The sequence below is a fragment of the Tachypleus tridentatus genome, chromosome 1 (genome assembly GCF_004210375.1).
Source record: "Tachypleus tridentatus isolate NWPU-2018 chromosome 1, ASM421037v1, whole genome shotgun sequence".
Classification (NCBI taxonomy): Eukaryota; Metazoa; Arthropoda; class Merostomata; order Xiphosura; family Limulidae; genus Tachypleus; species Tachypleus tridentatus.
In genome coordinates, this window is record NC_134825.1 from 88,462,712 (window position 1) to 88,485,189 (window position 22,478).

The window sequence follows — 22,478 nt, forward strand, 5'->3', positions numbered from 1 at the left end:
TAACCTATTCAAGTTAAAACACCAATGGTATGTTACTGAAAATTTTGTTGGATCAAGCTTTAAGTTAATTTCTTGATCAACAAGTAATTCATCTATCAAGCAAATAACTTCAATTGCTCTTCAACAATGGAGCAAATTAAACTGATGTAAATCTTAAAGTAATAACATTTCATATCTATTATAACATCATGCTAATAAACAATAATGAATAAGTTTTTAAAAGGCTAAAATTATGTGAGTAAATTGTTCCTAAGAAAGATTTTTGGATTTAACTTGAGATGCTGTATGGGCTGTAAGAGTTCTTGCACACCTGCCACTACATGACAATCTACTAAAATAAAATTTGCTTTTGACTAAGTAGCTTATCACCAGTTAACTTTGCTAGCTTCTTGTATTTCAAAATCAAAGAGTGAACATTTGAGACAAAATTTAAGCAGTTTAATATTTGCTCTTTGTATGAAATAGGTATTTAACAGAACAACTAACTGTTCAGAGAAAGATTTTCTTGGTAAAAATACACCAGTTTATTTGTTTGATAAACATAAGATTATTTCTACCACTTTCACATAACTGTATTAGAAAAAGAGAGAAAACCTTTTTTTGTGCCAGAAATATACAAACTGTTACAAGTATTCAGAAGTTCAGTATCACAAAATTTCTTCTGTAAAACTAATTACTGAGATATAACCACTCTTCATTCTGTAACTTATGTCTTATACTCATTATTATATTCAATACTTAAAGATATAATTAACTGCCAAAATGTTTTTTACCTAGTGGTGACTGAAGGTACCTTGGTTCTACAGATTGAGCTATCTGTAACAAGGCACATGAAAGATCTTTAACAACAGAAGAAACTGGTGCTTGTGTCAGAGATGTTGAGGGTTTAGACATGTTGTCCTCCAGCAGCCTTAGAAAAATTGCTCAACATGAAAATATGCATTAATAACGTTCAAGAATACAAACTTTTGAACACCATCATTAGACCAACATAATTATGAAAAGAAAAATATTATTTATGGCTGTTATTAAACACTATAACAGTAGTACAGTTATACTTATAAACTATATGTGTATATGAACATGTGTGTGTGACTACCCAAATAATGCTGATTACACAGGTATATGAATGGTTATGCCAGCTTGTTTTAAAAACCTAAAATAAACATATCAGGAAGTATTAGTTACGATGAAAGCTTCCAACATAACTAGTAACTTTTATCAAACATGTGTTGGTAATCCTAACATTCAACTGTTTAAACTGCAACAAAAAAGTATTTACCTCTCATTCATCTACAACGTAACTCATATTTAGGGTTTTTAAATATGTGTCCAACAAAACCTTAGAAGTTTTCTTTAAAAGACAGAATATTCGTAAAAACCTAGTAGTACTTTCCTTTTTCACTCTTTATTTTGTTCCTTACCTATTATTTTTATACCCCCAATGTGGCCCATCACATTGCATGTCATAACTCCTATTCTCAATTGCTTGTCTCCAAACCTCCTTATCTTTCACCTATTAAAAGTAAATATTTATTTCACCACTTATTCATCATTTTACTGAAAACATTTCTACAAGAATTAAAAGTGCAAAATAAAAAGTATATATAAAAAAACAACAAGTATATAAACAAAAATATTTTTACCTTAATGTCACCTAAATTACCAGCATTCAGTTTATCTTCCATTTCTAGAAGCATATCTCTCAGGGTTAGTTCTAATGCATCTCCAGGGGACATTTCTGCATATTGTGATGGCTTATTATACTGAAGTCTTTGTGACTTTCTAACTTCTGGCTGTGCTGGTGGTAAAATATTTTTATTAAGTTTGTGACAGGGACATTTATCAATTTGTTCTACCAAATATTTTCTGTCAACCCTCAGTGTTTCTTGGAGTAATCTTTCTCTAAAGCCACGAGGATTTAAATTGCTTATCAATTCATCCAGGTCTTCTGGTTTTGTATAAAATGACCATGTGGTTCGAGGTAGGGTTAAGTTATGTACAGGACAAGTATCAGGACAAGCAGTACATACACCAAACACAGGTGATGTAACTATACTTGATGAATTAGATGTGACAGCTTCTGTTGGGCTTTTCTTCAGACTTTCATTCTCTCTTGTGGAGAGACTAACTTTGCAGTTTATGGGTTTCTTCTCCAAGACTCCTCCTCTTGCATTAAATTCTTCTGATAGCGTACTGGTCTTCATTAAAGAACAAACTGTTTGAGTTTGTGATGTTTTATCAATTTCACACTCCTTGTCACTACTGATAACATTGTTACCACTTGTTTGTTGAAATAATTTTTTCAAAAGTGGAGCAGACAGTTCATTCTTAGAGACTATAGGAATGGAATTAGGATCATACTGAGTTGGTTGAGCCAGACAGGTACCAACATATGAGTCATTGTCCTCAACAAAAAGACCAGGGACAGTACTAAAACACCAAAATCTTCTATATGCACGATCTTGGCCTAAAGGAACAATATGGCTTTTTCTGTGGAGTTGGTGAATTAGTGATATTAGCTCCTTCTCTTTTTTATGAAATTCCTCCTGACAATGAACATTTTCTTTAACTTTCTCTTTCTTCTGTTCTTCCCACTCCTCTTGTGGCAAATTATTTCCTGGTTCTTGTTTTTCACCACCTTCTTCCTCTTTTCCTTCCCTATACAATCAGCAAGTTTATTAATAGTTAACCTTTGCAAAAGCAGAACTCTCATAATCAGTAGCATATCTATTTATTTATTATTTGTTTCAAGTAACAAGATAACGTTATTGCAATAGGAATGATATACATATATAGAAATACATTGGCTAATTTTATAAATATAAAAATAAACTATTGGTAAGGTCTATGTCTACAAACCTTCTGAATCTGTCATGTGAACTTAATATATATATACATATATATACATTGGATATTTTATACACTGTACAAAGAATAAAAGAAATTATTTCCAATTTGTACTAAAAGCACTAGCTTGGTAATACTTGGCCACATAGTTATCCATGAAACTAAGTTATGGACAGTTAAAGATACATGCTGACAAAACTGCTTTAGTTGTAGCTTATCCTCAGATACATCAAAAGGAACATGGCATTTGACTAATACAAAAAACAACTGCTGTATTTTAAAACTCTTTTACTATTTAAGCAAGATAGAAAATTGAGTATGCAATAACAGTTTAAGTTGTTTAACTAAAGCATTTTTTAAGCATACAGACATTGTTGAGAGACAATGCTATTATATCTTCTATTTTAGTTCCTTCTAATTGCTAGCTTACAGTGTGGATTTAGAACACAGTAAACATAAAATAAACTTGTTTCTGAGTGGTCAGTATCATTTAGTATGGGGCTTTCTCCAAACAATCCTGGTGACAACCAGTGCGAGATTGTCTCTGTAGTCACAGTCACTCTGACTGACAAATTTTTATTATTTCAAATTAAAGTTTTAAAGAACTAGTGTTCACTGGATTTAACTCTGGGTTTATGTCAAACCACATTTCACTGGTATAAGACATTACTTTTTTTTTGTATTTTAGAAATACTTATTATGGTTTATCTTGAACTTCAAGCAAAGCTGCACAAGGACTGTATGTACCAGTTGTCCCTAACTGAGGAGTGATAGACTACAGCAAATGAAGTTGTCAACTACACACACTGACAACTCTTGGGCTACTCTTTTACTGATGAAAAGCGGGATTGACTGTCACAGTGCAACAGTATAAAGGGTGAGTATGTTCAGTGACAGTGATTTAAACTTGCAACCTCCAGATTGCGAGTCAAGCATCCTAACTATTAGGTTAAAGTAGTCTGATGTTAAAAAGTATGTAAATATGATTTAATACATCATGATACATCATTAACATGTATATACATAAAATACCATTAAATTATGAAATATGAATTTAAGTCTTAAACTTGCACCAATATGTTTTAATGAAGGTAAGTACATCAAAATACACACAAACATGCTAGAAGATATTACTCTGAGACATCTTTGTACAAAAATCGGTGTGTGAAACACAAGTATTTATTGAAATATATAAAACAAGGTTTGAATGTAAAGTTGACTGAATAAAATTAAACACACACATTTACTGTTAAGAGCTTATTTCATTAAGAGTTTTATGATGACGAAGATGTAGACCCAGAGAAAGTGCCCAAATCCCTCATTACTTCCTAAGTTCCTAAATATCACTTATGTAATGAATCAAACACCTTTTTCCATTTTTAGAAATGGTTCCTTATGTATATTTACTACAGTCTATGACATAAATAACCAACCAAAGGGTTATAATGTTTTCCTAGAGCCTTCCTCAGCCATGTTGAAGTGTAACATCATTTCCTTCTTTGGAAACAAGACCTCAAAGTAGGTAAGACGAGTCTTTAGTCTGCTCAAAATTTCATATTTTTTTAGACTAAAGTACAGCTGAGTTACTAAGCATGATATATTATAGTGGAAGTCTATAGTATTGATATAGTTATTTATGATATTTTGGTTATTTCAAATGTATTATAAAGCCTAAAAAAATTTTTCTTTCCACATCGTCCATGTGCAAAATTTTAAAAGGCTTAGCAATCTGCAGCAAGCAAGTACAAAGCTCATCACAGCTAAAAGGTAACTGTTTGCTATACGTATTTTCTGTTTTGCATTTTAAGACAAAAAATTAAAAGCCTATTCTTAGCTTGCATATCTGTAAATAGTAATAATTTATATACACATACAATAACTGAAATGTGATTGTTTTACAAAATACGAGTTCAATAAAACACAGCCAACACAGGTCACTTTGTAAAGGTCAGTTTTATATTCTTGGATATGGTAACAATAGTGCACATGTGCTGCATCATTGTAACTTGTGTGACAATAACCAGCAATGGCTTAAAAAAAACATAAATGTATAATGTGAAATTTAAGCTCTTTACACTAAACATTTGTGTATGAGTCATAATTTGTAGTCATCCTTGAAAAAAACCATAATTTATATTTATTTCCTAATTTTTTATTGTGGTTACAAGATGGGTCAAATGTACTAACCATGTACAGAGATTCAAGTTTGATAGTGTAAATAACTGACAAAATATATTTTCTTAAAAGAAAACAAACAAAAACACTTCATAATTATTTGGAGGTTAGAGATTTTGCATGAGAAATTAAAAAATGTTCTGATCCATAAAAGTATTTTTAATCCTAAAATTAAAACTATTTGTTTATGTTAGACAGTCAACATTCTGAAAGAAAAAACTTTCAAAGAAAATCCTTAATTAAAATACCTTTATTTCAAAAACCTGATATTTAGTGTATGAAAGTCTTGCTACACCAATAAATTGCTAAATGTTATAAAAATGTACACACATTATAACAACTTATAGTATAATTACTATCATAAATACTCTCATTGTTATGCCCTGGGTGTATTCTATCCTACCAGTAATGAAAGGGTTAAGCAGTTTTATGGAATACCCCATTTTACAATGGGTAACAGAGTCCTGGCAGATTGTACGAGCACTTTTTGTTATTCTGGCTTGATGCAAATTTTGGGTAAGTATACCCTGGGAGGCCTCATGGAATAATATGCAATGAAAAGGGGACTCTGAAAGAGAAATAGTATGTATTATTCTTGAAGACTGAGGTGAACAAAGAATGGTGACCCATGAAAGCCAAAAACCATCAGGAAATAAAACAGCCAGAAAGTGTAGAGAAGGAAGTGAATATCTGAAGACAGTCCACATGCCTACCTGGAGAAATTTGTCTAAGAGCCATCAAAGAAAAGATGAAAGACAACAAATAATATAATGAATTGATTGTGAAAAAGGGAAACCATTTGTGAGCATCTACATTCTGAGATGAACATATAAAGAAACCCATCACACAAAGGAAAAAGTCCATGAAAAAAAGAGCAGTTCCATGACTGGAATAGATGAGAGTGAGGAACCTTAGAGGAAGAGATTCATGATAAGGGACAGCAAAGAGCCAAAAGGTTACAGGAGTTAAGCCAGATAAAAATGGGACAATAGGCATGAGATGGAAGTAGTCAAAGTCTGAGGAGCATAGATGTGGTCTGGGGATAGGAAGATAATTACAGTAGAAAAAGAGTGCAAGAAGCATCTGAAGGAACAATGGTAACTGCTGGAGAAAATATAACAAATCATGAAGTTAACAGCTCAAAGTATCCAAAGTAATGAGAGTTCTAGGGAAGTCAGTTAAAAAAATCTTTATTGCAAGGAAAGAACAAGAAGTGTTCTTGTTCAGTGGCCACTGTAAAAGAAGGGAGATAGAAAAAAAAGAAACATTTGAGAATGGGGTGACAAGTTTAAATAGTCAAAAAGGGACACTAATATGGCAAGTGGAGACTGGATATGCCATAACTTACAAGCGAAGAAGACAGGCTAAAGTTGGTTAAGACGAGAGAAAAAGAAAACACCAAAAGTATCTAACACTGAGTGGGTGTGAAAAAAGGATGTTGATTAAAAGGTCAGTCCCTGATTAACCAAGTAGCCACTGTAAAAGAAGGGAGGTAGAAGAAAAAGAAAATTTGAGAATGGGGTAACAAATTTAAATAGTCAAAAAGGGACACTAATATGGCAAGTAAAAGCTTTCAAAATATCAATAAATACAAGAGTGGTCTAACACTGAATGAAAGGGAAGAGGAAAAAGAAGATGCAAAAAAAACAGACAGACAGGGAAAAACAAATGGAGGATGGTTGAGAAATATGTTGGAAGGTGTCCAACATATTGTTTATAGAAAGAAAAGCAAAAAGAAGAACAAGAAAAGAGACTAGATAAAGAAATAGAAAACAGCTGCCAACAGCAGAAGGAAAAGGTAGTCACAGAAACATCACGTACAATAGCCACCAGTAAAGAGTGATGAACAAGACTTTTGGTAGATGGAAGATGCAAAGAAAAAAGAAGGCTTGGAGCCTGTAGTAGAAAGAAAACTGATTAAAAAATTAATAGGAGTAAAGGAAAGATTAAAGAAAGAAGAAAATTCCTTGGAAGATAACAAAGTCAGAAGTCGTATAAAATCTGATCAAGTCAGCAAGGGAAAAGAAACACCACTGAAGACATTTAGGTACTGAAAGGAAGATAGACCAATAATAAGCACACAAGAAGAAGGAAGGGATACAATAATTACAAATGTAATCTGACCCACTGAACCAGGAAAACAAAGTATGAAAGGATAGAGCAGATAAATGGAAAAGGCCATGGAGAAAAGAAAATGAATGTTTACAGAAGCCACTGGAATCATTAAGAAGTGTCTCAAATAAAAAAGTGAATGTAGAGAAAAGAATACAGAAAGGCAAAAAGAAAAACACAAAATAGGGAAACTAGAAAGTGAAATAGTAGAAAAAGGGCTTGTTTCCCAGGCTAACCAGATAGATGTCAATGACAGGGAATTATGAAAAGGAAAAGAAGACAATAAAAAGAAGCAAAAAAAAAAAAAAAAGAAGAAAGAAGTCACAAACATGAGGAGGATGAGGCCTTTAGGCATGAGAAACGAGCCTAGATAACAATAAAACCTAATAACTAGCAAGGAGGAAAGACAAAGCTAATCCTAGAATTATGGGTCAGAAATTGAGAAAATAATGAAGAACACAGGCAGAAGAGAAGGATATCCAGAATTCATAAACAATAAAATAACCAAAGCAAATCAAGTGAAGGTCAGAATAATACATCATTCCTGACTGCAGAGAAAGAAATTTGTCTACTAAGATAGGAGTAGGAGGCTCATTAACCTTATTGCAATGGGCTTGTGTATTATACATGACCATGTAACCATGGTAGTCTACATACTATGACTCTGAAAATACTTAATACCGTGTTTCTCCGATAATAAGACCTACCCATAAAATAAGACCTAGTGTGATTTTTGGGAATAGTTTTAATATAAGCCCTACCCTTAAAATAAGCCCTAGTTAAGAGTGGCAGGAAGAGGAAAGAAATAAAAAAAAATTAATTTATTAATTAGTTTAATAGTTAGTTAATTAGTTTGTTTAAGTATTAATCAGTTAGTTTAATAGTTTAATAATAGTTTATTTTAAATGGTTAGTTTAATAGTTTTACTTTGTAACTTCATTTTTTTAATATATCAAAATAAGACATCTCCCGAAAATAAGCCCTAGTGTCATATTTTGGAGTGAAAATTAATATAAGCCCTGTCTTATTTTCGGAGAAACACGATATTTTCATGAAATTTGCAAGCTTTCATTTGTATGTATGTTTCTGTGTACATATATAAAAAATCAGAATTTTTAATTAAGTGAATCCTTAATTTTAATGTTAAGATTTTTATCAGAAAATTTCAATTTCATTTTGTAGTATCTAAAACTTTATACATAAATATTTTTTCTATAAAAACTATATCTTACCTGTTATTTTCTATCCTACAACTCTTTCAATATAGGACTGGTTCATTTTACAGACTATGTACTCATCATAAAAAAAGAAAAAGGGAATTCTAAATTACCTGTTTTTTCTTTCTGAAATGACTGCAAATTGTAATAAGAAGCCACTATAACTTAAAGCTTGTAACAATATACATTTACTTATAAATAATTTTATTATTTTATTCCCTTTTACCTATGCAACTAATAATATTGCCACACAAATTGTAAATCACTCAAATATATAGTTCACATCACCCTCTCGAGGCCTGGCATGGTCAAGTGGGTTAAGGCATTCGATTCGTAATCTGAGGGTCGCGGGTACGAATCCCATTACACCAAACATGCTAGAACACCCTTTCAGCCATGGGGGCGTTATGTGACCGTCAATCCTACTATTTGTTGGTAAAAGAGTAGCCCAAGAGTTGGAGGTGGGTGGTGATGACTAGCTGCCTTCCCTCTAGTCTTATACTGCTAAATTAGGGACGCTAGCGCAGATAGCCCTCGTGTAGCTTTACGTGAAATTAAAACAAAACAAACAATCACCTTATCAAATTACATAATGCACAAACTACTTGCAAGCATAAGAATTATTATTATCCCTTATTTTACTTAATCTAACCTAACAAGTTTCTGATTTTTACATTTCAGTTAAACTCAGAATACCATATAAAAATCAAACAATGTCTTAACCCACATAGTTTCCTTAAACAAACTTTAAGTATAACTACCACAGACTTTCTTGACTTATTTGAGGTCTAAATATATACATGTCCAGTTCATTCAAAACCATATGCTTGTTAGTTAGTGAACACACACAAATTCAGACATTTCTAATTTAAGTTTGCCTTCATTACAACTTTATATTTTCTTTATTTTGCAATAATTTAGCTTTGGTTTAGCTACTTTTTTCTTTAGTACAGATTTCATTGTTCATTTTTGTTTTTTTGTTTGAACTTGTAAAATCATGTCATATACTGAACACTCTACTTTTTCTTACTCTCTACACCATGTTTATGTAAGTTTGTCTGACCATAAAATTTGTTCAAATAGACCAAGATTTATAAATCTAACACATAATGCCTACAAAAAGTGCAACTTAAATTACATGAATGAAAATGACAGGATAAAAAAATAATTCACAGAAAGGGCATGAAAACCACAACAAATGTTTTCAGGAAAGAAGAAAATAGTTATCAAAATAACAATGACAAAAAAGGTATTAGTCAAACACATGTGTGGACTTAGTAGTTCTATATTTCAATAGGCTAAAAATTTAGATGTTTAGGTAATTTGAGTTTTATATGATTATGCATGCAAGATCAACTATTGAGTGATATATGATAAAAGACAAAAATTTCAAACAGTTGCTCTACTTTAGTACAGAAAATTTGTAAAAAATAATATTAGTAGGCTAGTTACAGCTATAACCATCCTTACACTTTTGACTGTAAAGAAAAAACAAGTTTCTGACAATGTAGAAAGTGTTCATTTTTAGTATGCCTTGTATGACAGCTCACTTTACATCTAATTTTAAAAGCTGATATTTTAACATTCTGTTTATCATAAATAGCAATACAAACATATTTTACAAATATACCCCCTAAAGTTGTAGTTCAATTTTCATAAGTAAAAGAAGTTATTCTACAGAATATATCAACTTAGCTTTTCTTTATTCATCTTTTCAGGTAAACAAAATGTACTTTGGAAGTCAGTAAGATTTTGCACATTGCCATCTGTCTAATCAATAAGTAGATTAAGAAATATACAGAATATACAGAATACACACCTTCATAATTCCTAAATGCTTATGTTTCCCTATTTGTGTATTTTTGTTACAAAACCAAATGAGATAATATTAACCTAACAAGATGCAGAAGTGATTCTTTTGTGACAATGTGTTGAAATATCAACAATACAGATTTCAAACAATTACAAGTTTAGTACTTAAAAATACCATTATGGTATGCAATGTCTGCACCACCCTGCAGATAACTTACTTTACTATGTTCTTGTCAACCACAGTATTTTCTGTGAAGCTATCCAATCCCTTCTTTTTCTTGTTTTTTTCTACCTTTTCTTTTTTATGTCTGTAAAAAACAAAAAAAAAGAAAATATTGGTTGCCAAGTCAACAAAAATTTTGATCTTCACATTTAGTTTCTAAATAAAATTAGCTATTTTATAACAGTTTAATAATAACCTTTATTTATCATCATTTATTAAAATGTAGATAGGATCTAAATTTCATAGTGATAATATGCATTTTCTATCAAAATCGTTTGTTTTCTTATACATTTAAGACCTGATGATGAAAAACAAATAAACAAAATTTTGAATATAAATTGAAATTTGCTGTAAGCAATTTCATATCCTTTAAGTTTAACAAAACAAACTGCAAATTTATATTACCAATAGCACATGTATTTAAACTACTACTGTTTTATGTTCTAACAAATTAGTAACAGTTTCAAACACACCAGACAAAAAAAGAATTAAAAACTGAAGAGATGAAAAAGAAAGATATAATTAAGTGAAGATTTGTCAGAAACTACCTTAAAATTTACTGTTTTCTTATAAAAATTGTAAATTTGAAGTTCAGTAAAATAACGTTTTAACTCTCCAAGAACAGGATGCATGAAGGAAAATTTGACTATAATCTCTATTCTGGATGCTAAGGTCACTAATATTAATCTTCATTATTCCTCTTGGTTACAAAAGATACACCTTCCATATATCTGAAATAAACCCTTTGCTTTTTAAAGTACAAAAATGGTTCACTGTGAATTTTGTCTCCAAAATCTTGGCAAAATGTACTCTTGTGACGTACATGTGCTTAACTTGGTGAAGCATTAGCAATTAGTCGAAAAAAGTGGCATTTCAAATATTACTGTTAATTTAAAATACAATTTAACTATGATTAAAATTAACCAAATCAAACCAGTTTGATAAGTTTGGTAATAAAAGACTAAAGCAGTGTGCAAGATGAAGTGTTATTATAAATACTTCTTATTGTAAACTCCTACTTAGACAATAAAAAAAAAGAGCACATTAAATGATTATCAATTCTACTATGATGTGATATCACATAAAACACTAATTTCTTAAATGTAGTTTGTTTAGAATCATTTTATAATATCTTTTTTACACACATTCTTGTTGTCACAAATGAAAAGTAAAATATGTCACTATCAAATGATAGCTCCAGAGTTCATATGATCTACTTAAAAATCTTTCTAAGATCCACCAACAGAATTACAGAGAGTAAACATGTGATCATCTGTTTTGATAAGATTACATTCATTGTCCAACTTATCCCATATCAACAAAATCAAAATAATTAAAACTAGTGAGTAGAAATGACTGATAGCAATGTTGTCAATAAAGTATGATAGCTAATCTGTCTACAAAACTTGGGTGAAATATAGTACTTTGGTGCAGTTCAATAAATTTGCTTTAGCCTCTTGTATTATTTTAGTTTTACTATACTATATTGTAACTTTAATCATAATGGAGAACTCCTATGCTACTTTTTTTTCTGAGAAGACAATGAAGTCTGTATCTAAGTGTCTGATTTTTGAGCAATGTAATCCATAAATTATCAAATTCTAATTCATTATCTGTTTCGTGGTGGTATTAGGATTATATATTGGAAGAATTTCCTAATCTTTCTATTACTACATACAAATGTCAAATGCAAGAAAAGCAAATAAAACAACTAACAGTTTATCCCTTTTTTTACTCATTTATTAGTTTCATTGATGTCTGTTTGAGATGCCCATATAAACTGGTTTAGAGAAAATTTTACCATATGATAAAAATGGGCTTTAATTCAGTCTTATAAAATTTATCATATTGCATGCTTTAAGTCATACAAAAAAAACTCTAGATTTTAAAATCTTAATTAAAACTTAAGTGTTAAACAAATTAACTTTGCAGTGCTTACTAGTAACCACAAAACAAAATAAAAATTAATTACTGAAAAATATTGAACACACATCATCTTATTTCTCATGAATAGGAAATTACTGTATTTTTTAATATCAAATATATAAAATGACAGTTTAATCACACTTGTAGATTAAAATTTCAGTATTTGGTTCTCTTACAAATATCTACTCACCTAATTGTAGCCATCTCTTTTTCTTTACGATTAAAATCCCACTGTAAATGTTTCAGATCAGTTTTTGCTTTTTTCAGTTTAATAGTGTTCTCTTCAATGACATCTCGCATTGCATCAAATGTTAAAAGCTGATCTACTAGAACTTTCAAGATTTTCACTTTTTCTCCTGTTTACCACAAATAAAACAATTTGATTTTAGATAGCACTATTCAATACTTTGCCATAAGAGATCTACAACCTTAAAACTTGCTTGGCTAAAAAGATTTCAGGATAGCCCAAATAATCATAAAAAAATTAAAGAATTATAGATACAAATATATGAAAAGTATTTATAATACACTTTCTTACTAGATTTCTGATACAGCCATCACAGAATTTGTATATCTACACTTTATATTTTAATGAATTTTATATTTGACATTTCTTTAAGTATTACTTAGTAACAGTCCACTTTCATATACTTAAAACTTTCAAAAAGGAAAGATAAAAAGTAGCTCAAGTTTTTATTTTTCCTGTACAGTTTTTATTGTTGTTATCCTGGATATGCTATTAATGTTTACGAAGTTATACTCTGTATCAAGACATTCCAGTATTGCAAAGTTTAAATTGAAGTACCACTCACCAACTGTAAGTTCAAAAATACTGAAATGGGACAGCTTTCTTAAAATACTTCCTTCTTGAATATGAAACCACAGCCCTGGGTCTTCTTTTGGTGAATAGTTTCTTCTAGCCTTACTTTGGGCACCAGAGCTTAACAAGTGCAAACGTAAAACCTCTGTCACAGTAAAAGCATCTAGTGATATCTGTTTGAGACTAGTTCCTAAATAATAATAAAAAAATGGATCAGAGTTAAATTATTGTGAATAATCAATGCAAGTGAAATAAAGCAAAAAAACAATAAAGAACAATTGAAAAAGGCAATATTGTACAACCTTTTCTACAGGTAAATAATTTTATGTTTTCAATGCAACTTGAAGTTTTTATGTGTAAAACACATTTTTACATGAATTTCCACTTTTAGTCCTATATTTCTAATTTGGTACAAGTGAAAATATATCAAATCCAGAACAAATTTGAATTTCAGGTTTGTTTGTTTTTTGCATTAGAATAAACATCTCTCCAAAGTAATTTCAATCTTGAAGCAAGCACATACACGTGAAGACATGTGAAACAGCACCACTCCCTGGATTAAAGAAAAAAACATGACATTTTTGCAACATTTTTCACTGAGACATGTTGTACTTGTGAGTGTTGGTAATTCAACACTAACAATAAAAGGGTATAAATAATTAATAACTTTGAAAAAGTCAAGATTCAGGTTTTCTATTAATAACAACTAACAAACAGTTATTGTTAAAGCTTTCTTTATAAATAATGTCCAGTGAATATACCCTGAGTTGTAAAGGTTCATAAAATATCTCCCAAAATTAGTTAAAAATGTGAAGTACATTCTGAGCTTGATTAAAACCAGTTTTATCTGAATTAATGACTCATTAAAAATAATAATAATACTAACAAAAAAGTAAATTTTAATATATAAATAATCTTTACCATGAAATAACTGCGGCCATGTTGAGACAATGGTAGCACAGTTAACAGCTTTTGCACAGCTTAAGTTTTCTTCTTGACCATCACCTGAATTATAATGAATAGCAGTATGTTACCAGTTCAGACTTTTAATTAAATTTTAATGAAATCTAATATTTTCTTCTTGCAAAAGCCAGAACTATGTATACATCCTTCATAGTTCCCTGGATCATTTGAATCCTATCACTACCTAAACTAAATACTTCATGCATCAGTTATTATTTGTCTGTTGTTAACTAACTAAACTAAAAATACTACAGCACATAATTCAACCATTTATTTGATATCTTAAATAATTATGTTAGTTCAACAATCCTGCATGTCTTCCAAAATTTTCTGTGATATTTTGTGAGACCATCACAACATATTATGAAGTCTATGCATTAATCTACATAACTGTTAATAACAAAGTGAATGAGCTCTTCTTTTACAGCTATAAAACATATCATATTAGTTTAAAAACTTTAAAGACAGATATTACTGAGTGATGCTAAATTAATGGTTCATAACACCTTTACAGCTTAAGAGTAATTTCGATGAAATTATATATATAGGAAGAAAGTAAACACATAACTGAAGTTTTCCTACATCTCAAAAACACATCAAATAATGGCCAGAATGGTTAGCTGGTTACCAATTAAAGATTCAAATCTATTAGACATTGACCAATTATCAACTAATTTTGCTGGCAGTGGCTGTGATATCTTTAGTAGTACAAGTTGAAGAAAACTCTAAGTTATCAGCTATAAGGCTTTGGTCAAGAATATATTCAATCCACTCTAGAAATGGTTCCTTAGAAATTTAAAATTTTTTTATTTGCTCTTGCAAAAGGTAAGGGAAGAAAATAATTTTACATACATTACAATAAACAATTAAACAGGACAAACACTTAACTTTTAGGAGAAATGTTCAAATTACATGGATTATATCATATACTAATTCACATGAATAATAGATGAAAATGTTAAATATGACAAGAATTTAAAAATGATACCAAACTATAAGGAATTAAGTTATTTCCAAAAATGAATAAATCTTGTACATGCATACTTACCCAACAGTTTCAATGAGAGAAGATGAAATGTCAATGATCATTTAAATTATTTCTTATTTGTTCATTAATCATTTACAACTGCTATAATTTGTGCTTAAATTTTTCCCAGGTTCTGTGAAGCTGATTTTAAAATACTTCAATAAATAAGGTGACAAGGAAAATAATTGTATAATCGATTAAATTAATAAATTACTAAAATTACAAAAGCATATAAATTTCCTGAGATCATTGGAAAGAAATGTATAACTGATGCGAAAGAAAGACCAAATAATTAAACATTACCATACAACTGTGGTTTTTATAGCAGACATCACAGAAGATACTGTACTCACCTGTTTCAACAGTGGAACTGTCAACAATGTGTTTATTTATTTCTTCTTCTTCTTCCTGAAACCTGAAGATGGTGGTTAGCAGCATCTGAACCAGGTTATTAAGTGGTCCTTCTATGTCAGTGTCCTGCAAGGTTTTATCCAGGTGTTCTTGTACAAAATAGAGGAGAAATCTTAATATTCACAAACTAATTTTTGATAGCTTAATTATGTCACTGTACTATCTGTACTGAGTTTTATCATTTCTATTATATCTTTTAATTGCCAAAATGTTAAATACCATCAATGAACTGCTAATGTTTTCTAATATTAAAATGTTTACTGCCACACTTTTTGTAAGGAGTTGATGTTAGCACAATACATTGTTTTAGTTCTATTTTGGTATATGAAAGATAAGTGTTTAGATTATGTTGAGGTTAAGTAGATCAGTATGTTTTTAAATTATCTAGGTAGAGACAGGACCAGAATTTAGGTTATATTGGTGATGTATACACTGATATGTTGCTTCCACTATCTATTTTTTCTAGATGTACAAACTACTGAAAGTAATTCTAAATGTTTTTGAATATGGGCAATAAAAATACTGTGGTTGTGAAGCCCACTCTGACACCATTCTGGATCTCCAGGGTTTCCACTCTTTGACCATCTAAGCACTGAAAATGCTGATGTCAGTCTTTTATACCTCTACTTAAATGCCTTAGGAAATTTCTAATTTGCAATATTTCCCATCAGTCAAATGCAACCTCTATCTAGACACTGTACATAAGCACCTAAGTCAGATAATCACTTTTCTGATACATAAACCAGCTTTTAGTGGGAAGTTATGGCATGACATTGTCAACTGAAGTATTATTAAAAATATATTTTTAGTTTAGAAAAATATTAACTTTCAAATCATATTTACCACCTGCTGACAACATAGCTAGAATCCTAAGAAGGTGGAGGGGTCAGTATAGGCATGATCTATACAAAAAGGATTTGTACATGGAACAGGAGTGTACCAAAATAAAAAATGGTACAAGAGTAGGAGAACCACACTATACCTAGGTCAGGCATGCACTTCACCTGGAACTTAGTTTCCATATCAAAGGTGGAATAAAACACAAATAACTGTCTGTATAGACCAGCCCCAACCAGACAGCCAAGGTTCCAGAAGCTGGGGTTGTGGTACCTATATCCCACATTGGTAGCTAGGGTCACTGGACCACAATATATATATTACATATATACACACAGACAGACACGTTTGATTGGATCTTAACCTGTAGCCATCGTGATATGTTTTACATCACTGGAATCACAAGAAGAAAGTAAACAGCACTTAAGCAAACAAACTTTCTCTTCCACCTGAAGAAGTCAAGAGCATCCATTGTCATTCCTCAACCAAGTTGATAAGGAGTATTCTATTATCCCCTAGGATGATGTAGAGGATGTAGAACCTGTGCTCAATCAAGGACCTATGACAGTATCACTTTGCATTTGAAATTATGAGGAAATAGTGGATCTCCTCCCTTCAACAATATACAAAACCTACATTGATCAAAGAGAAGAGCTATGCACTCCCTAATCAGATAGCCTTGTGTTAAATCAACTCACACAGAGGCTGGTGCTACTCCTACTGATAAGTGAAAGCATACTTGCCTTGGCAACAGCTGCCATATAGTGGGATTGAATGAAAGATAAAGGTTAATCCTATCACCATGTGCATCATTTGCTGCACATGACACAAATTTTCAGTGTCTTATATTCAAAATTTTATGAAGCTACTTTTTGTTTATGTTACACCAATTAGTATAGCACAAAATCTTAGCTAATAACCCATATTTTAATAGTGTGTAAGGTCTTAATTCTACAAAAAATTCTCAATTTCCCCTAATGTGACACATGACATTTTCTATTAGCATGTCATCTTCCCCATTTTATTCACCCCCACTTCAAAAAAACACAAGTCATAAGTTAATCTATAAAATTGTCATTGCTTAGACAAACTGTTTTATATTCTTTAATTCTATTTGGTTACAGACCTAATGAATAGAAAATGAAACTCCTCCTTCACATCCTCTCTTTCATAATTCATTAGCAGTTCTCACTTTCATTTAATTATACATATAACCTATAAATAATAAAAAGTCAAGGTTTGCATCTATATAATGATGTTATGTTCTGAATGATTGAATGCCAATTTTACTCAGAGTACCAAAATTGTTCCTGTGAGAAAGTTAACGACTAGCTATAATGAATTTGTAATGATTCTTGTCACATAATTAGAAAGCCAGAATAATTTTGTGAGGTGAGGAAATTTGTCGACATTTTGTATGTTATTAGTCTTTATTGTTTGAAGCATTATTTAATTAAGTAAAAAATAAAGGGTTAACTATCTTTGACAATCGAGAGCAAATATATATATATATACATATTTCTTGTGTCATGCACACAAACAGCTCATTCTAACTCATGGATAATGTAATCCCTAAGTGATTTACAACTTATAATAGCACTGACAGTAATTAGATACATTTTAAAGAGCAATAACACAATAAAAGTTAATTGTAAATAGATGCATACTGTTATGCATTTAAAGTTGCTTAGGGTTAATGACTGTAGTTTCATGTTACAATTTGAAGTTATTCTAGAGACAGAGAGGGAGAGAGAAAATAATAATTTTGATATATTTGATTTATTTTGGTGGTTACAAGGTCAGTCAAACTGATTGATTACATATTTGAGATAGGGTAGAGAAAATAGCAGATAAACTACAAATTCATACTGAAAAAAAATGTTTGAAATCCATTGAGGACATTTCAGAGAATACATAGAAAAAATCTGAGAGTTTGAGATAAAGTATTTTAATTTTAACCTGAAAATTACTTTGCACATGGACTATTCAAAACAAATACTTAATATATTCATGGGCAAATCTTCATTAAAATTATTTCACTAAAAATTATTTTCTGTATTTAAAAGACAGTATGAAATGAAACTGCCAAATTTTATGAAGATATACACACTATAGTGGAAGTTCTAAGTATTAAATCTAAAAACACTTTAAACAAGTACAAAGAGGTCATGTGGTTAGTCAAATCAAACAAGGCCATATTGAGAGAGAGAGTCTAACAGATGTGGTCAAAATAGCTACAAAGAGTAGTTGAAAACTCTCAGAAGATACTGCCAGATCATGTAAATAATGAAATAGAAAGTTATTAGTTGTAGTCCACACAATCTTGTGAAAAGAGCAATTCAACTAAAAGGCTAATGACATAAAAATGAAACAAATTTGTTGAGACGTGACATGTGGTTTGGTGCTTTATGGCGCAAAGCAACTAGGTTATTTGTGCCACATGACACGTGAAAGATTCCCTTTCCATAACAATAATCCATTACAGGCTATGTAAACTAGTTTGTTAAGCCACCTCATTAGGGTAATGGAATATAAGTCATGAAATATAGAAGAACTGCAATGAATGAAAAGTTGGTTCCTAGTACCTCAAAATGCATTAGTGTGACTAACATGATACTTTAGAGCCATGGGAGGACATAACAAATGATAAGGATCTGAGTGATCATAAAAGTGATAAATGAATGACAATTGGATTGGTAAGAAAGATATTTCCCCCTTTCCTGGTGTCAGTATCTTAGGAAGAAAAAAATATCAGGTAAAGCAAGACAAATATGAAATGATAAAGATTTCTATGCACATGGACTGCAAAAAACTATGACTAATGATGTCCACAAACCAACAGCAATAAAAAATACAATTTAAGAGATTGATGAAACAAAGAACATGAAACAGAGCTCAGAAAAAGGATGAGACAATGCATATAAAGCAACTGTAAAATACCAATTTAGTAACTGAAAGTAGACCTAATAAAACATTCCAATATTTAGAATACCTGAAAACAATGAATAAAGATGCATTACATAAAGCCAACATAGATGAAGCAAGACTCCTCTCAAATACCCAAATTATAAAATGGGCTATGATGAAGAGGGTTTAAATTCCTTTTGATTCACCACTGACGATACAGATTCTACTTCTGATGATACATGATCATAGTTGGTGTATGGAGAAATTTAGTTAAATACAACAGCACATTAGAAGTTAAATCCTAATGTCAGGTGTGCATGTGTTTTCCTTATAGCAAAACCACATCAGGCTATCTCCTGAGCCCACTGAGGGAAATCGAACCCGATTTTAGCATTGTAAATACGTAGACTTACTGCTCTGCTAGTGGGGGGCTCCTTATGTCAGGCAAAGGACCATATAACTTCCAAGCACAAACACGGAGTTTCCAAACACCTGGGTGAAGAATGTTTCATTGAGGTTGTCTCAACCAAGAGTGCAAATGTAGAAAAGGTGGATATTCCTGCAGATACTGAAGAAGCAGGAACAATGCTTGAACTCGCTAATATGATACAACCAAGACAACTTGACAGGGAGTAAAATGAATCATAGTCATAAACCCAGGGTAATAGTCAAATTGAGGGAAATGTTTACAGATGTAAACTTGTCCAGTCCTGATAGAAGACATCTACTGCCAATGTTTGAGGATGAGATACAGACACAAAGACAACAGCACTTAAGAATTCCAAAGAGTTGCAAAGACAACAGTTGTTGCAGACCCAAACTGAAAACAAATCCATGGAAAAACCTAATGATGTAGCATCCAAAAAATTGGTGAGTTGAGAAATATCGATGATTGAATGCATATTTACTGTCTTGTTGGGTACAATTAATATATAGGAATAAGATCCTAGAAGAAAATTGACTCTCTCTACTGCCCCTTTTCATTAATAAATCTCCCCTTTGCCATATATCTGTTGGAGATAAAAATGAAACAGATTGAGAACATAATGGTGACGGAGATAAACTGAACGACCAACCTTGAAGCTATAACATGGAGTACCCATGGATCCCTGGTGAAAGAGGAAGAATTTCAGATTCTCCAGGAAGTATTGTGATTGTGCTTCCATGTCAGGGTCAAAGAACCTTGAGAATACAAAAACACCCTATTATGGGAACTGAAAAGAAGGTCGGGAAATACTATGGGTTGATGCTCAAAATTAATGCTAGAAAGGTAATGATAATAAAGAAAAATGGCCTGTATCAATTCAGGATTGTAATGTTTCTGAAACCTCAGCAAATAACATGAGACAGAGAAAAGGTTGGTTGGTTGGTTTGTCTGGTGTTTCATGGTGCAAAGCAATTAGGCTATCTGCACCAAACATCTGGTAAAAAGTTAAAATTAAAGTAAAATTATTAAAATTTGCAAAAAGGAATTAAGGCAAAACAATTAATTCTTAAAAGAGAAACACATTAATAGTTCAGAGTTGTAATGATGGCAAGACAGTAAAATGTGGCTTATTGTGACCTGAGTGTCACACAGACAACACACTGGTGCATCAGTCCCAGATAAAAGAAAATGAGTTAAAAACTGACTAATGTGTAGTCTTGTTAGGACAACTTCCTCTTTTTGATCTTTATGGAAGCAAGACAGCCAAAGTCCAATAGAGGGTTTTATTTGAAAAAGCTTGTTTTCATATTGCTCACTCCAAGTTGGCTACAAACTGGTACAGAGCCGACCAAGTCTTGAATACAGGACCAGAGACCACGTATGGAACAGGCACAGCAGTGATAGTGCCAGAGCAGACAGATTTAGCTACGGTGTTAGCAAGCTTGTTCCCACAAACACCAATGTGGCCTGGTATCCAGAAAAACTAAACAGAAGTAGATGTTAAAAAGAATGGGCCAGTCTGTTTTCAATATCAGCAAGAACAGGGTGAGAACTAATGTGAAGCGATTCCAGAGCCAATAGAGAACTAGAGTCAGTATAAATAGTACAATCTGAGTACTGCTTAGCTTCTGTGATCTAGGACAAGAGAAATGGCATACAGTTTAGCAGTGAACACAGAAACTGTAGAGGGGATTCTGTGCACAACCACCAATCCACAACAAACCATGGCAGAGCCCACAGAGTCACCTGATTTTAAATCATCAGTTTGAATGGTAATGGAAGGATTGTTAAAAAATGTTCAGGAAATAAGAGGCAGTACTTCCAATTAGAAGTATCTGCTTTTCTCAGACTTAAAGAAAGCTCACATTTGGGAATGGTAATAAGACATGGTTGGATGGGCTAACCAAAGGATACAGCAATGTTATCCAAGGGCAGACCAAATTCATCCAACTGCATCTGAATACGAACGCCAACAGCAGATCGTCTGTTATGATAAGGCATGACCCACCAAAGAAGGAAAACACAATCTCAGGTCAGATGCTGTGGTAAGGATCATAGTTTCGAAGCATGCAGTAAAGACAGTTCATGGCAAAAGTTCATGAGACTCCAGACTGGGAAAGTGCAGAAAGCCTTGGTGCAGAGCCAAAGCCCCTGATGATGAAGGGGGTCCAGCATCTTCAAGGCCATGGTTGGTCCTGGCAGCACCATAGGCCAGTGATCCATAGTCCGGTTTTTATTAAATAAAAGCACAATACATCTTTAGCACAGAACATCGATCCACTTCCCAAGCAGTGGAACAGAGGACATGGAAGATGTTCAGTGCTTTTGTGCATTTGACTTATAGCTGCTTGATGTATGGTATAAAGGTCAGCTTACAGTCAAAGAAAATCCCCAAGAACTTTGTCTTGGGGACCACTGGTAGAACAACTTCACCGTTATGGAGTTCAGGATCAGGGTGAATACCTTGTTGGAGGCAAAAGTGCATGCAAATGGTTTTAGAAAGATAGAAGTTAAAACCGACTGCTCTGGTCCACTTCAGTAAACGATTGAGGGCAGACTGTAGCTGCCGCTCAATATACCTCATGTTTGATGATTAACATGAGATGTGAAAGTCGTTGACATGGAGCTTGTTTGAAACAGTAAGAGGAAATTGTTCAGTTATGGCATTAATCTTTATACTGAATAGTGTGACACTCAAAACACAGCCCTGAGGGACTTCAAGTTCCTGTAGAAAAGAATGGGAAAGTGTCGAACCCACATGAACTTGGAAT

At 31.9% G+C, this 22,478-nt stretch overlaps 1 protein-coding gene across 1 annotated transcript in view; it reads right to left on the reverse strand.

Moving 5' to 3' along the window:
* The window catches only part of LOC143255160 (bromodomain adjacent to zinc finger domain protein 1A-like), a 46,759-nt gene that overhangs the window by 15,987 nt on the left and 8,294 nt on the right, over positions 1-22,478 (reverse strand). The window contains exons 7-14 of the mRNA XM_076510406.1: positions 15,479-15,625; positions 14,057-14,140; positions 13,128-13,325; positions 12,506-12,671; positions 10,385-10,474; positions 1,647-2,661; positions 1,425-1,516; positions 774-910 (exon numbers count right to left, since the gene is read on the reverse strand). Coding sequence (XP_076366521.1) covers positions 774-910; positions 1,425-1,516; positions 1,647-2,661; positions 10,385-10,474; positions 12,506-12,671; positions 13,128-13,325; positions 14,057-14,140; positions 15,479-15,625 — 1,929 coding nt within the window. The remainder of the gene's footprint in view (positions 1-773; positions 911-1,424; positions 1,517-1,646; positions 2,662-10,384; positions 10,475-12,505; positions 12,672-13,127; positions 13,326-14,056; positions 14,141-15,478; positions 15,626-22,478) is intronic.